This window comes from Tupaia chinensis, unplaced genomic scaffold (genome assembly GCF_000334495.1).
Source record: "Tupaia chinensis unplaced genomic scaffold, TupChi_1.0 Scaffold144171_1, whole genome shotgun sequence".
NCBI lineage: Eukaryota > Metazoa > Chordata > Mammalia > Scandentia > Tupaiidae > Tupaia > Tupaia belangeri.
Window position 1 is genome coordinate 783,738 of NW_006204027.1, and position 14,295 is coordinate 798,032.

The 14,295-nt window shown below is 52.8% G+C and overlaps 3 protein-coding genes across 5 annotated transcripts in view; 1 reads left to right on the forward strand and 2 right to left on the reverse strand.

The window, feature by feature from the left end:
• MRPL10 (mitochondrial ribosomal protein L10) overlaps positions 1 to 734 on the reverse strand; it is an 8,540-nt gene extending 7,806 nt beyond the window's left edge. Inside the window, exon 1 of one of the 2 annotated variants that reach the window (XM_006166092.2) lies at positions 628 to 734. In XM_006166092.2, the coding sequence (XP_006166154.1) occupies positions 628 to 679 (52 nt within the window). In that variant the 5' untranslated portion in view covers positions 680 to 734. The other variant, XM_006166093.3, reaches the window with a different exon arrangement.
• Positions 735 to 806: 72 nt separating this feature from the next.
• Positions 807 to 6,414, forward strand: LRRC46 (leucine rich repeat containing 46). The gene is made up of 8 exons (XM_006166094.3): positions 807 to 1,156; positions 1,253 to 1,358; positions 2,971 to 3,079; positions 4,508 to 4,554; positions 4,802 to 4,911; positions 5,112 to 5,181; positions 5,492 to 5,640; positions 5,901 to 6,414. Exons 1-8 carry the CDS (start codon positions 1,147 to 1,149, stop codon positions 6,269 to 6,271), a joined length of 972 nt encoding a protein of 323 aa, XP_006166156.1. The 5' UTR covers positions 807 to 1,146; the 3' UTR covers positions 6,272 to 6,414.
• A 595-nt stretch (positions 6,415 to 7,009) lies between these two features.
• SCRN2 (secernin 2) lies at positions 7,010 to 12,606 on the reverse strand. 2 transcript variants are annotated; one of them, XM_006166098.3, is made up of 8 exons: positions 12,514 to 12,606; positions 11,983 to 12,156; positions 10,449 to 10,630; positions 8,675 to 8,874; positions 8,034 to 8,249; positions 7,776 to 7,941; positions 7,512 to 7,692; positions 7,010 to 7,309 (listed from the first exon to the last, which is right to left on the reverse strand). In XM_006166098.3, the coding sequence occupies exons 2-8, from the start codon at positions 12,154 to 12,156 to the stop codon at positions 7,151 to 7,153; spliced, it is 1,278 nt and encodes a 425-aa protein (XP_006166160.1). In that variant the 5' UTR covers positions 12,514 to 12,606; the 3' UTR covers positions 7,010 to 7,150. The 2 variants fall into 2 exon arrangements, with proteins under 2 accessions (XP_006166160.1, XP_006166158.1); XM_006166096.3 differs by lacking the exon at positions 12,514 to 12,606 and adding an exon at positions 12,254 to 12,475.
• Positions 12,607 to 14,295: the final 1,689 nt, after the last annotated feature.

Here is a 14,295-nt window from a genome sequence, read left to right on the forward strand (position 1 = left end):
CTAGAAGGTGATTCTAACCAGGAACACAGAAATAACCTGGGCTATGGGATTTTATTGCCACTAGCCACAAAACCTCACTATTAGGAACACAGGCTTTAGAATCAGATGGAGGTGGGTTTCTCTCTCTTCTGTCACTTAACTAGCTGTGACCTTGACCAGTCGCTCAACTGGTCTGAACTTCAGTTTCCTGATCCCTAAAGGGAGGATAATAATGCTATCCTCGTAGTGTGCTTTAATATTTAAGTGAGATTAACACATGTAAACTTTTTCACATTAAGTACTCAAATTCACACAGTATCTACTGCATGCCACCTGCTGGCTATGCTGAAAACATGGCTCTGTTCTTAGGGGTTTAAAGTCTGATACAGGCGGCTAGCAGGTTAGAGAAGCCCAGGGAGGCAGGGAGACCGAGATGTAAGGGTGAATACTGTAGACGCTGCTGCTGTGATTACCCAAATCCGGAGTCCCAGGGACGTGGACGGAGTAAGGAGGCCCGCGATCTCACTAAGATCCGGGGTCACAGGGGGCTATCTGGGATCAGAGATTACGGGAAGGATCAGCAGGACGGGAGACATGGAAGAGAGGGCGCTGGCCGGACACGCCGTGAGGACCTGGACCGCTCCTTACCCGCAAGGGGCGGGAGACCCCCTCGCAACATCCCAAACACCGCCGCAGCCATTTCCACCGGAAGAACAGGTGGGAGCGAACGGAGACGGAAAAAGCTAAGGATTGTGGGGCAGAGAGCTCTTGGGGCCGGAAGTAGTGAGCGCACTCGCCTGCTGTAACGGTAATCCGCATGCGCAGACCCTGGCCTCCGGCGCACTGGTGCCGGTCCTTGCCCCTCCCCGAGCCTGGCGTCCGGTCTCCTAGCAACAACGCCAGACTCCCGGGAGCTGCCCGTTTCTCGCCGCTCCTGCGAGACTCCTCGGTTTCTAAGAGAAAAGCTCCCCCACACCCCTCGAACTCCAGACCCTAGACTTGCTTTGTCTCTGACCTCACCCTCAACAATTTGCTCTGAATCAACTTCTTTGCCGTGGCTCCCGAGATGAGCTTCTCTCCTCTGCCATTCTGAGTTCCAACGTCCAAACTGCTCGACTCCTTTTTGTTCCTCTCCCACCTCTGGCCAGCAGCTTTTAATTTTAGATCATGCCTGGAGGTGAGTAGGGAGTTGGGCTAGCGGGTAGAACAGTTGGACCACAGTTTGGCCTCCCAAGAATGAGGAAATGTAACCGTTGCATTCATCTTTTCCTAGCTACGCTTGCCCAGAGCCCGGAGAAAGGGGGCGTCTGCATCACTGAAGCCCTTATCACTAAGCGGAACTTGACCTTCCCGGAGGATGAGGATCTGTCAGAAAAGATGTGAGTGCATGGGAGAAGAAAGGTGATAATTAATCCTGCTGATTTCCCTTCCTTGAAAAGCGGTTTTTTGTCTTTCACCATCTTCACTCAACTACATTAGATAAGGCTGCCTCACCTCTCAACCAACTCTTATTGTCTCCCTTCCCCAGTCCAGCCTCTCCCTACGCTTGCCAAATAGTCCTTTTAAATGACAGATCTGACCAGACACTCAGATAGAAACTTCCTCAGCTCCCTGTTATCTTCTGAAAAAAAAAATCCAAAGGCCTTAGCATGAGCTGATCTCTGCTATTTTTTTACCCTTATTTCTGACCACATTCCGTAAGTGTGCAATCTCTCACACCGTGTTCTCATACTTTAGCACCTCACTATTCAGAGTGTATATCAGGGGAGGTCGGTGGCATTGGGATCACTTACTAGAAATGAAGACTCTCAGGCCTACCCCAGACCTACTGAGTCAGAATCTGCATTTTAACCACCCCTTGCCCAAAGTATTCATACATCACTAAAATTCCAGAAGGGCTGGATTAACACATACTATTTGTTCTGCTGGTAATGCCTTCTCCCCATCTCCCTTCCATTTTACTGGCTAATTCCTAGTCATCTGTCCCCTCCTCCAGAAAGCATTCCCTGGTCACCCCTGGCCTAGTCCCTTGGACTTAACCTTTATTATCCACTGGTCATAGATGGTTCACCTGCTTCCTTAATGGTGGTGGACAGGGACTCTGTCATTTGTCTCTAGTAAGCACGTTATCTGTTAAGTGTGGAATTAATGAATAGGTGGATGGAACAAGTGACCTTTCCTCCATGGACCATACAGAAGAGAGAGGAGAGGGTCAGCAGGTGGCGTGGTGGTTAAGGCACTGGACACTCCCACAGTTGGCCGACCACAGTTTGAGTCTCAGACCTGGTGGCTTGCTTTCTCACTTTCCTTTTCTCTGTGTGTCCGTCTTTCTCTGGTCAAATTAAAGTGATTGAATGAATAAATGAAATTAAATAAATAAGTCTTTTTTAAAAAAGAGAGAGGTGGGACCAGCAGTTGATGTAATGTCGCTGGACTCCCATGTAGTCAACCGTGGTTGGAGTCCCAGACCCAGTGGCTTAAACTCACGCTGGGTGTGTGTGCATGAGTGCCCAAGATCCCGAGAGGAGAAGAGAAGGGATTGTGGTGTGGTCATCCCCCCTGGGGGGTGATTTCTCACTTTCTGTCTCTCTCTGTCTTTCTGGCAAGCACACATGCCCTATAGCAAAAATCTCTCAAAAAAAAAAAAAAAAAAAGAAGAGAAAGGAACTTCCTGCCGAGATTATCACAGCTCTGTCCCTGCCCCTGCCTCCACCCTCCAAGCTACTCCAAGGAAGGCTTCTCATGTCTCTGATCCTCAAGGACCTGAACTACCAGTTTCTCAGAGGGCTCTTACTTCTCTCTTAAAATCCAAGTCTCCAAGTCAAGCCAGATTCATGATCTGGATACCACATTGTGAGTCAAAGCTATTCCTGACAGCTGCTCAAGTCACTCATACATCTACCTGTCCCTGTTCCCTGCTCCTTCTCTCCCATCTTCCCTAGTAGGAGACCACAGAGGTGGCACCACACCACCCATCAACTGTTCTTCCAGGTTCCACACTCTCGCTGAGCTGCAGACCGTTCGCCTGGACCGGGAGGGGATTACAACTATCACGAACTTAGAGGGCCTCCACAATATTCATAGCCTCTATCTGCAAGCGGTAACTTCTTGTCCCCTGCCTTTCCTCTCCCTACATTTCCTGGGGAATAAGCCTGCCTAACCAGAAAGGAGCCACCAGAACATTTTGTTTTTCTTTTCTTTGTTTTTAGTTTTGCTGTAGGGTGCACATGCTCACCCAAGAGAGAGAGAGAGATGGAAAATGAGAAATCATTCCCCAGGGGGGATGACCGTGCTGCAGTCCCTTCTTCACTCTTCTCTTAGGATTTTAGGCATACATGCACATGTGCCTGGTGTGATTTTCAAGGTGCCGGGTCTGAGACTCAAACCATACAGTTGGCTATGTGGGATCCACTGCCTTAACCTCCATGCCACTTGCTGGCACCCAACCAGGACATTTTGACCATTCTCTGGGGTTCAGGCAGACAGACCTCCATTTAAACCATTCTGAGTTGAATCAAGCATTCTCCTGAATTGGAAGACTGATCACCCCAGAAGATGGATGAACATGCTCTTGAATCGCTGTTCTTTAGTCAAACGTGCCTCTTGGTGTCTCCCCTAAATCTTTCTGTATAGCTCAAGTCTATTTCCTATTTTGAAGACAAAGAAAATATGAAGATTCCTCTATACTCTTCAGATCTTTGAAGGCTGTTTGGTGGTGGTTGTAGTTGATCTTCAGCCTTCCCCAGTTTGAATGTACCCAGCTCCCATGAACTTTCCCCACAGAAACTTAACAAATCAAATTAAGTCAAGGAGTCTTCAGAAAGTTCATGGGAATTCACGTTATGAAAAAACTATGCATAGATTTCTATTCTTTTTAATTAAATTTTTAAAAAATTATTTAACATTTATTTATTTATTTGTCCAGGACTCGAACCATGGTCGACCATGTGGGAGTCCAGCACCGCCAACCACCATGCCACCTGCCGGCCCCATAGATTTCTATTTCTTGACACAAAAATAGCCTTGTACTTTAATTCCATTTTCCCACAAACTTGTTGAAGTCCCCTCACATATGCTCATTGTTCCTTCCGTGTTTGTGTGTGTGTGTCAAGCCACCACCAAGGTCACTCTGGTTGTGAAGGTCAGTTTAGCTAGCCCCAAGTTTATACCCTTAGTGATTTACCTGGAGAAAGGAAGTCATCTTTCCAGCTCAAGGAATGGGGTGACATTCCCAAAGTACCAGACGTCCAGCCACAGGACTGGACATAAAGGGCCCCCTCCCAGCTCACGTTTGCATGGTTTCCCCACTTTGGCCTTTTTATTTTGTTTTAATAATTATTTATTTAATTTTATTTACTCATTCATTTATTTTAATTTGACCAGAGAGAGACACAGAGAGAGAGGGGGGAAATGAGAAAGCAAGCTACCAGGTCTGGGACTTGAACCGTGGTTGACAATGTGGGAGTGTCCAGCACCTTAACCATTACACTACCTACTGGCCTCTACCCACCTTGGTTTCTTCTTGCAGAATAAGATCCAGCGAATTGAGAACCTGGCTTGCATCCCCTCCTTGCGGTATGTGATGGTGCCAGAATTTGGTGGGGGTGGGGGACTGGAGCACCTGGCAACACCCTAAAACACTGGTTCAGGTCTCTCTCAGTCTGGCCCCTTTTCAGCTGTGGACCTAGCCAGCCTCGCTCTGCCTCTCTCACCCTAAGGCTATGTGTCACTTGTCATCCAGCTGCTTTTCCAGGGAGCCCTGGAACCTGGTACCCTTCTCCCTTCCTCCAGCAATTCTGAGTCAGCTCCTCCTCCACTGCAGCTTCCTGTCTCTGGCAGGAAACCGAATCAGTCAGGTGGAAAACCTCCTGGACCTCCCATACCTGCAGTTCCTGGACCTTTCTGAGAATCTGATAGAAACACTGAAGCTGGGTAGGAGCACCCATGCCCTGGCTCACGGAACACGTCTCGTGGGGCCCACCCTCCTCTCTGCCCCATCTCCCTTGTGCTGGCATGAGCCCCTGCATGCACACTTCACCCTCAGATTATCCAGGGGGTTGCATGGAGGGCATGGTGGCTTTGGACTGGGTGATGGGCATGCAAACCTCATCCTCCCTCCTTGCTGTGGGCAGACGAGTTCCCCCAGAGCCTTCTCATCCTCAACCTTACCGGGAATGGCTGCACCAAGCAGGATGGCTACAGGTGAGGAAGGGCTGTGAGGGTAAGAAAGGTGACAGCTGAGCTACACCTGCTAACTTTACACAGGCCAACTCCATCCACATAGGCCCCCTCTCAGCCAGCAGCCCTGGGGTCACTGTCCAGGTCACTTCTCCTCCACCCCTTCCAGAGCTCAGGGCTGCCCCCTCCCCCTTCCATTCCCAATGCGCCACAGAAGCTGGCCCTTAGCAATGTGGGGGTGACCCCCATCTAGCCCCATCACCTACCTAGCTCACCAGGCCACTCTGCCCCAGGGCTGGCCTCCTAGGTAGCCTCTGCTCTTTCTGTCCTGCAGGGGGCTGGTGACGCAGGCCCTGTCACTGCTCCTGGACTTGGACGGGCAGCCTGTGTTGGAGCGCTGGACCTCAGATGATGAAGATAACGCCTCGAGTGATGAGGATGAGGAGTTCCCAGAGCTGAGTGGCCCATTCTGCTCAGAACAAGGTGACCCTGCTTTCCAGGCTTACAGCCTCCCCAGAGCCCAACCTAGAGGCCCTGCGGGGCATGGGGAGAGCCAAGGTAGCAGTGGTGTCTGGGCGGTGGCCCAAAGCCCAGATCAGCATCTGGGTCAGAGTGGGGGCACAGTGCAGCCAGTGCCAGGTGCCAGTCTTGGGCAGGCAGGTGACACTCCTCCTAGTCCAGGGCTCCTGCAGTCAGAGCCCTCTCAGAGCAGCAGCTCTACCTGCCACCCTGGCCCCTCATAGGCTTCCTCAAGGAGCTAGAGCAGGAGCTGAGCAGGCAGAAGGAGCTCAGACAGCAGACGGCCTTGACAGAACACCTTCTGAGGATGGAGACACAGCCTGCTCTCACTGACCTGCCCCCATTGCCTGGGGTGCCCATGGCTGGGGATAGCAGCCCCTCTGTCCCTCCTGAGCAAGGCAAAGAGGCCCCACCCGAGGCTACCTCCTCACCCCAGGCCTCCTCTCTCACCAAGAAACCCTGTACTCTGGTCCCCTGGGGCCAGGAAAGTGCTGTCCAGACAGGGAAGGGAGCCCCAGCAGCCACAGTCCCCAAAGTCTCCCCAGTGGGGGTCCCCAACACAACCAAAACAATGACCAAAAGAACCAGGAAGTGAAGTGCAGCCTGTCGCTGACAGTGGAGGGCAGGGCAGCCTCCCTGTCATCTGCGAGTGAGGATGAGCAGGAACTCACCCCAATAAAGTGTCTTGAGGCCCCTAATGTGTCTGTGGTCGCAGCTCAGTTAAAGTGCCAGGAAACAGAAAACATAGAGCCTTAGGTTGCAGCCTGATTCCAAACAGCAAGTTTCTCTTTCAGAAACTGCCCAAAGGGTTGCCACCCTCAGGCCCCTAGCCGCTTCCTGGCTCCTGAGTGGGCAGGAAGTAGGCACTTGAGAGAGGATGCGATCTCACAGTGGGCATATCTCAGAGCCACCCCAAAGCATCCCCTTCCCAGGTCTAGGCCGAGGGTCAAACGCCTGTGGTCTTGGTTCTCTCCACGCAGTAGCCAGCTACCAGGCCAGGCCTGGTCATCATGCCCACCCTCCTACAGCTAGGGAGGCCCTCCCTATCCTCATAGTCCCCTGCCCCTGCCTCCACCACCTGGTCCCCATCATCTGCACCCTACGTATTTGCAGCCAGGTTGCTGGACGGTGCTCTGTGAGGCCCAACCTGCACAGGAAGGTTCCACATTCTAGTCCAGAGACCTCCCTCAGTACACTGGGAAGTCCTTGGAAGCAAATCCAGAAAAAAAGGAAGAATTGGCTGCCCAGCAGGACAAGTACAGGCCCTGCAGCCAGCTCGGGCTGCCCTTTGCACTCACTTGGCTCTCCCACTCCCACTGGACCTGAGATCAAGTTCACTGAGCAAGAAACTAAAACATTTATTAAGGCAAAGGCCGGGCTGGCTAAGTAGAATACGGCCGAGGGGCATGAAGGGATCGCTCTGTTCCTGATGCCCTCAAGCTCCTGCATCTGCCCCCAGCCCTGCAGCAGCTGCTTAGGCATAGGCCTGGCTCTCCTTCTCCACGAATGCCTGGAAGAGTCCACCCAGTTCCTGGGGCTCTGGAGCCCACTCGCCAGTCAACAGCCCCCGCACAGCCTCCAGGCCGTCCTGCTCCAGGTCCCGCTGCTGCTGCCGGAGCTGCTGTCCCCGATCCTGAGAAAAGGCCGAGATGAGCCTGCCTGAGAGTGCCAAGCCTCACCGCAAAAGGGAAGGACTACCTGGCTCTCTCCCGGGCAGGAGGCTTTGAAGGGAAAGCCCCTCTCCCCAGCCATGGAGTCTCTCTTTCACTCCCAGGGCCCCTCATATTTCCAGAGCTATGTCGTTCCCCAGGAAGTCCCCATTCCCTGCAGGTTACCTGCTCACTCTCCATCAGCCCCAGGGCTGTCTGGTGTCCACGGTAGAGGGAATGCCGGCGATCCACCTGAGTCTGGAATCGGGGCAGGATCCGAACAGGATCCTGTGCTCCAAAAGTGGGGGACAGCACTTGGGGGGCTTGGGCCACCCCCGCCCCGAACACGAAAGGCTTGAACACTGACCTGATGGCACATGGATGGAAGATGGAGGTGTATCACGTCCCACCGTCTCCTGCCCACTCCTCCCTCATTCCTCCCACGCCCACCTGGACGGGTCAGGCGTGGCAGTGAGGAAGTGGACGCAGGGCAGTGTGGGGTCCCGGGGCAGAATGGACACCATGCTGGCTGTGGTGCGGAAGCCCCCAGAGTCCATACAGATGCCACTCTCCTTATTCCTGAGGATGCCCATCATCACCTCCGCAGTGATGCCGCCTGCCAGGAGGAGAGGGTGAGGGCCTCAAACTGAGCCCCTGAAGTGTTGGGATGGGAGCGTCTGCCCGCACCCCCGTCCAGCCCTCACTGACCTTGCTGTTGCTGCAGCAGCTCCCGCCCAGCCCGGAAGCGGGCCTTGGCAGCCTCCATGCGCACAGGTTGCTGGGTCAGGGAGAACACCTGAGCAAAGTCAAAGGTGCCCTGCCCACCCCACCAGCCCTGGGCCTGGGCGTGGGTCCGGAGCTCCGGGTGTTCGGCTGAGATGTCGGTGCCAATGCTCAGCTGGTTGGAGATGTTGCGGGCCCCCTCTGTGGAGGCGACGGGCACATCAGGGAGTCATTCATTTATCACGAAGCACCTCTTCTGTGCCAGCACTGGTCTTGGTGCAGAGAGCAGCGTGGTGAAGAGAACTACCCACCCTCACAGTGCGGTGGGGGAGACAGAACAAACACGGGGATTAATGCAAACCTGCATTGATCTGGGCAGTGTGGTGATGATGATCCTTGCCTACGAGGGGGAAATCTGAGCTCCCATGGAAGTCCAGAAGGGCTTCCCAGAGGAAGCAGCAGACTTAGTCAATTAGAGGGAAGGGTTCCTAAGAGGGCTTATCTCTCTGTATGTCCTGAGAGTTTTGCACCTGGATCCCTGCCCCACCATCTCTCTCACTTCCCAAGGTTGGAAAAGGGGAGGAAAAACACCTCCGGGAGACAGGCCCCAGTGCTAGGCCCCTCACCCTGGATCCGCTGTGCAGCCCACAGTCTCCCGGCTGTCTCCAGCACCCACGCCTCAGTCCGATCAGCCAGCAGGAAGGTGTTGTGGTAGCAGAATGACGTGGGGTCCTCCCGGCAGCTGCCCCCCTGCCCATAGCGCTCCAGCAAGCCTGTGATGACATGCAAGGCCTCCTGGGCAGAGCTGCCCCGTTCTAAAGCCAGCCTGGCAAAGAGGGTTTTTTTGAGAGATTTTGGCTATAAGGCGCATGTGCTCGCCAAAAAGACAGAGGGACAGAAAGCGAAAAATCCCTCCCTGGGGGGATGGTCACGCCCCAATCCCTTCTCCATTCTTCTCTCAGGATTTTGGGCATGCACACACGCCTGGCATGAGTTTCAAGTTGCCAGTTCCGGGACTTGAACCGCAGTTGGCCACATGGGAGTCCAACACCTCAACCACTGTGCCACCTGCTGGTCCCGGTGATGGGGTTTTAATGGACAGTGTACAGAATAGGCCAAAAGAGGGACCAGCAGTTAGCATAATGGCTATGTCGCTGGACTCCCATGTAGCTGACCATGGTTTGTGTCCCAGACCGGGTGGCTTAAACTCACTCCGGGCACGTGTGCATGCGTGCCCAAGATCCCGAGAGGAGAATGGAGGAAAAGGGATTGCGGCGTGGCCATCCTCCCGGGGGTAATTTCTTGCTTTCTGTCTCTCGGTCTCTGTCTGTCTGGCGAGTGCTTGCGCCCTATAGCAAAAACCTCTCCAAAAAAAAAAAAAAAAAGAATAGGCCAAAAGAGGTTTTGTGACAGGCCCAAGTCACACGCAAATCTGCTGGCATTAATCACATTAAACAGTTATACCAGTGGTTTTCAAGCTGTGCTGAGGGTTCCGTGAAAAGGCCTGCAAGATAGTCTCAGAAAAGTATCCTGAGGCACATGTCTTCAATCAGAGCTGCTCTACTTTTATCAGTTTTATAAATCAGGACTCTACACGAGATTTTGTGTGTTTGTCTTTTGTTACAGAGCATGTGCCCTCACTAGAGAGAGACAGAGAGAGAGAGAGAGAGGAAACGTGAGACATCACTCCCCAGGGGGATGGCCACATCATAATCCCTTTTCCTCCAGTTATCGGCATTTGGGGCATATATTCACATGCCTCTGGCATTTGAAAGCAACTAGGTCCAGGCCTGGAACTGTGCAGTCAACCATGTGGAATCCAGCGCCTTAACCTCCACACCACCTGCTGGCCCTGTAGGGCATTTCAACTGAAAAAATTTATATCTATTAATTAAAAAAAAAAAAAAATGGGGAGGGGGCTCTGTATCTTAGTGGTTAAGGCAGGTGGCTCCCACATGGCTGACCATGGAATTCAAGTCCCAGACCTGCTGGCTTTAGAAACACGCTGAGAGCCTGTGTGTACGTACCCAGAATCCCGAGGAGGGAGAAATGGAGGAGAGGCGATTGCAGTGTCAGCATGCCCCGTGGGGATGCTTTCTCCTTTCCTCTCTCTGTCTCTCTGTCTCTCTGTGTTTCTGTGGCAAGCACACAAGCCTCTAGCCGAAAGAAAAGAAGGAAAGAAAGAAAAGTAACTGCTGCCCTGTTCTGGACCAGGAGAGGCCCACAGGTGACCACAGCCGGAGGCTCCTTATTAGACGGGGGGCGGGGGGGAGGGGGCTGATAAGGTGGAGATGGCCTCTAGAAATCAGGTTGAGGGAGGGTAGGATGAACCTGGATTGCAACTCAGCCCCCCAGATAGTCCTGGTGTGTTGGGGAGTTGAGGAGGGGCAGGATGCACACCTGAGTAGGTCCATGCCCAGCAGGGCTTCTCCCTCCCCAACTGGCTCCTTGGTCCACACGGCCTCGTTGCCAATGCAAACACCACACTCGTTGGCACCCATCTCGGCCCCCCACAGCCAGGAAGGGCGGCTCAGAATCACAGCATGCGTCTTCGACACCTGTTCCACCTCAATGTAGGTGCACTGGAGGCGAGGGAGGAGAGAAAGGGAGCATCCACTCAGAAAGGGCACAGTATGGGGTGCTGGCAGGTGGTGTGGTGGTTGAGATGCTGGACTTCCACATGACTAACTACGGTTCGAATCCCAGACTTGGTGGCTTGCTTTCTCACCTTCTCTCTCTGTCTCTCTTTGGTCAAAAATAAAAATAAATAATACTTTTTTTTTTTTTGAGAGGTTTTTGCTATAGGGCACATGCTCGCCAGACAGACAGAGAGAGACATAGAGACAGAAAGCGAGAAATCACCCCCCAGGGGGGATGGTCACGCTGCAATCCCTTCTCCTCCATTCTCCTCTCGGGATCTTGGGCACGCACGCACACGCGCCCGGCGTGAGTTTAAGCCACCGGGTCTGGGACGCGAACTGTGGTCGACTATGTGGGAGTCCAGCGACATAGCCATTACGCTAACTGCTGGTTCCCAATAAATAAATAATTCTTCAAAAAAAAAAAAAAAAAAGGGCACAGCATATACAGCACACTGGCACTTTGCCAGATGCCTTACACATCCCAGGAAGCTGCTATGGTCCGAATGTGCTAGATCTGGGTTGTATTGTGAAGCTATTAAAAGGAAACTTAATCTGATTATTGTGTTGAAAGGTGGGGCCTTTGGGAAGTAATTAGGTATCAGCGTGGTGGGCCCCCACGAAATAAAACAGAGACACACAAACCACTCTGCTCTGCTCTGTTCAGACTCTTTCCTGTAGACATGTGAGGCCTTCTACTATGTTACCCATCAGCAGTAAGACACCCACTCACCAGATGAGGGCCCTGGTCTCCAAACCAAAGCTGAATAAACCTCCCCACCCCCCCCCCCACAGCCCCCCCCCCCCCCGCATAGGATGCATGTGTTCCCAGAGACAGGGAGAGGTAAAGTGAGAAATCACCCCCCAGAGGGGATGGCCATGCTGCAATCCCTTCTCCTCCATTCTCCTTTTGAGATCCCAGGCATACACGTACATGTGCCCAGCATGTGCCCAGGCTGCCAGGTCAGTACTCTGACCACACAGTTGGCATGTGGGATCCAGCTCCTCAGCCAGCAGGCCACCTGTTGACCCCTGAATAAACCTCTCTCATAACCCAACTCAGTTTCAGGTCTTTTCTGTTACTAGCAACATAATGGACTAGAATGGGAGTTCTTATTCCCATTAGGTGAGGAACGCAGTCCCACAGAGATCGAATACAGGTTCAAGGCCCAGGTTGGTAGACTTGTGGCTCATGCTCTTTCCATTCCCTCTGGCAGGTATGGGGAGCAGAGGAAGGGCTTAGAAAAACGCCTAGATCTGCTGCCCCTCTTAGCACCCTCTGAGGCCTAACCCACCTGGAGCCGGCTCCCAGGGCTGTGTGTGCCTGCTGGTACAAACACCACCTCCTGCACCTCGTCCCGTGGTCGGTCAGAGTTTTTGGCAAAGATCACGGCTGGGATCTCCGAGGCCGGGGGCAGGGAGACAAAGCAGTCGCAAGAACACGGGGTGTCAGGGCTCAATGATGTCATCTGGAGAGACGTAGAGATGCGTATGTCCCTCCCAGGCCACCTCTTCACAGTCCTGGCCACCTCCCCCAACACGTGCAGATACCCACGGCACCCGCACCGCACACACACTCCATGAACGGTGTGCGCAAACGGAGCTATCCAAGCCTAGTTTGGGAGTCAGCAGGCGGGCACGGATCCTGCATAATCCGAGGATCTCGCCGCTACTGGGAGGCCTGGCCCTTGCGGTCACTCCTGCGACAGTTTCTCTCGCTCCCCCGCCCTCCTCCAAGAGTCTCACACTCTGGCGCATGCCCAATGAGTCGCCTCTCTTCTGTCCATCCCTCCTTGCTTTTCTAATCAATAGGGTATGCCTCTCACCCTCTCTTCGTTCAAGACCCTCAACTGGATTCTCGGCGCCTCCTCCTCCGCTTCAGATCAGGTCCGTCCCAGGTGACTGGGAAGGCCTTTGACCGCGGGGTGGGGGTTGGGGGTGGAGCCGGACCCGGAACAGAGCACCTGCAGTACCGCCGTTTTCCACCAGGGCTCGCGTTAGCACCATTTCTTGGAACAGAGAGCTCTTCAAGTCCTCCCGGCTCCCCAGCCCTACTGCTGCGCGTTTCAGGCTCAACTGATTAGGGCTCGGTCGAATCCTAGAGCTCATCCAATTGGGTCATTTTGGGAAATCGGAGCTGGTGGTAGAAAGGAGTCCGGATTCATCAAAGACCAGGTCTCCTGGGCATCTGGAGATTAAGAAGCTCAGCTACTCAGGTCCTGGCTTGAACTCCAAAGGCACAAATCCCAGGCTGGGAGTGTGTGTGTGTGTGTGTGTGTGTGTGTGGCGGGTGGTGGTGGTTAAATACATAAGAGTGGTCACAACTAGAAAGTAGAGGGAAATTTTATGTTAATGCAATTTTGTAAAAGGCATGTATGGGGCCGGCAGGTGGCATGGTGGTTAAGGGCACTGGACTCCCACGTGGTCTACCCCGATTCCAGTCCCAGACCTGGCCGGCTTGCTTTCTCACTTTCTCTTTCTCTCCCCCCTCTCCCTCTCTGACCAAATTTAAGTAAGTAAGTAAATAAATAAATAAATAAAGTTAAATTAATAATAATTTTTGAGAGGTTTTTGCTATAGGGTGTGTGCGCTTGCCGGACAGACAGAGAGAAATAGAGAGACAGAAAGCGAGAAATCACCTCCCAGGGGGGATGGTCACGCCACAATCCCTTCTCCTCCATTCTCCTCTCTGGATCTTGGGCAAGCATGCACACGCGCCCGGCATGAGTTTTAAGCCACCGGGTCCGGGACGCGAACCGCGGTCGGCTACGTGGGAGTCCAGCAACATAGCCATTACGCTAACTGCTGGTTCCCTAATTAATAATAATTTTTGAAAGGCCTGTATGCCAGCTGTAGTGGCTTGGGTAATGCAATGCTCAGCAATGCGAGGCCTTTGGGAAAGTCTGGGGTTTACATCCCAGCACAGCACAGGGGCCCATAGTCCTGACTGGCTAGGGCTAGGGGTAAGTTCTCAGTATGAGGACCCTGTTGGAGATGCCTCCCTTTTTCTTGAATGGAGGAAGCAAGCCAGCAAACAAACAAACAAAAGGCTGGAATCAGCAGGTGGTTAAAGTACTTGGGTCCAACATGGCTGACTCCACAGTAGAGTCCCAGAACCAGTGGCTTGAGAATCACATCAGATGTGTGTGTGCAGTGCCCCAAACCCTGAGAGAAGCCGGGTGGCTATCCCCCCACGGGGTGATTTTTCACTTTCCCTCTCTTTCTGTCACCTTCTTTCTCTCTCCAGGCAGTGCATATGCCTTACAGCAAAAACTTAACATATAAAAATGAAAAATGAAAAGGCAAGCAGCCCTGTTGCCTAGTGGTTAAGGGAGCTAAATTTCACATGGCTGACTACAGTTCGAATCCTGGCCCCTGTGCTTGAAATACATGCTGGGCCCATGTGTGTGGGGTGCCCCAAATCCTGACAGGACAGAAAAATGGAGAATTGTGGTGTGACCACACCATTAGGGGGATGCTTTTTTTTTTTTTAAAGAATTATTTTTTATTATTTAGCTTTTGTTTTTTTATTTTAATCTGACCAGAGAGGGACAGAGAAAGCGAGTGGGAGGGAGGGAAAGTGAGAGAGCAAGCTGCCAGGTCTGAGA

Bases quoted from the DNA above. Each gene is read 5' to 3' on its own strand.
- LRRC46 (XM_006166094.3), top strand. The intron at 1,359-2,970 runs GTGAGTGCATGG...CTGTTCTTCCAG, and splicing joins GAGGATCTGTCAGAAAAGAT to GTTCCACACTCTCGCTGAGC. The intron at 3,080-4,507 runs GTAACTTCTTGT...TTCTTCTTGCAG, and splicing joins ATAGCCTCTATCTGCAAGCG to AATAAGATCCAGCGAATTGA.
- SCRN2 (XM_006166096.3), bottom strand. From the start codon at position 12,445: ATGCGCCAGAGTGTGAGACTCTTGGAGGAGGGCGGGGGAGCGAGAGAA. The intron at 10,631-11,982 runs GTGGGTTAGGCC...CCTCGCCTCCAG, and splicing joins GCCCTGGGAGCCGGCTCCAG to TGCACCTACATTGAGGTGGA. The intron at 7,693-7,775 runs GTGGGCGTGGGA...ATGTGCCATCAG, and splicing joins GCCACGCCTGACCCGTCCAG to GTCAGTGTTCAAGCCTTTCG.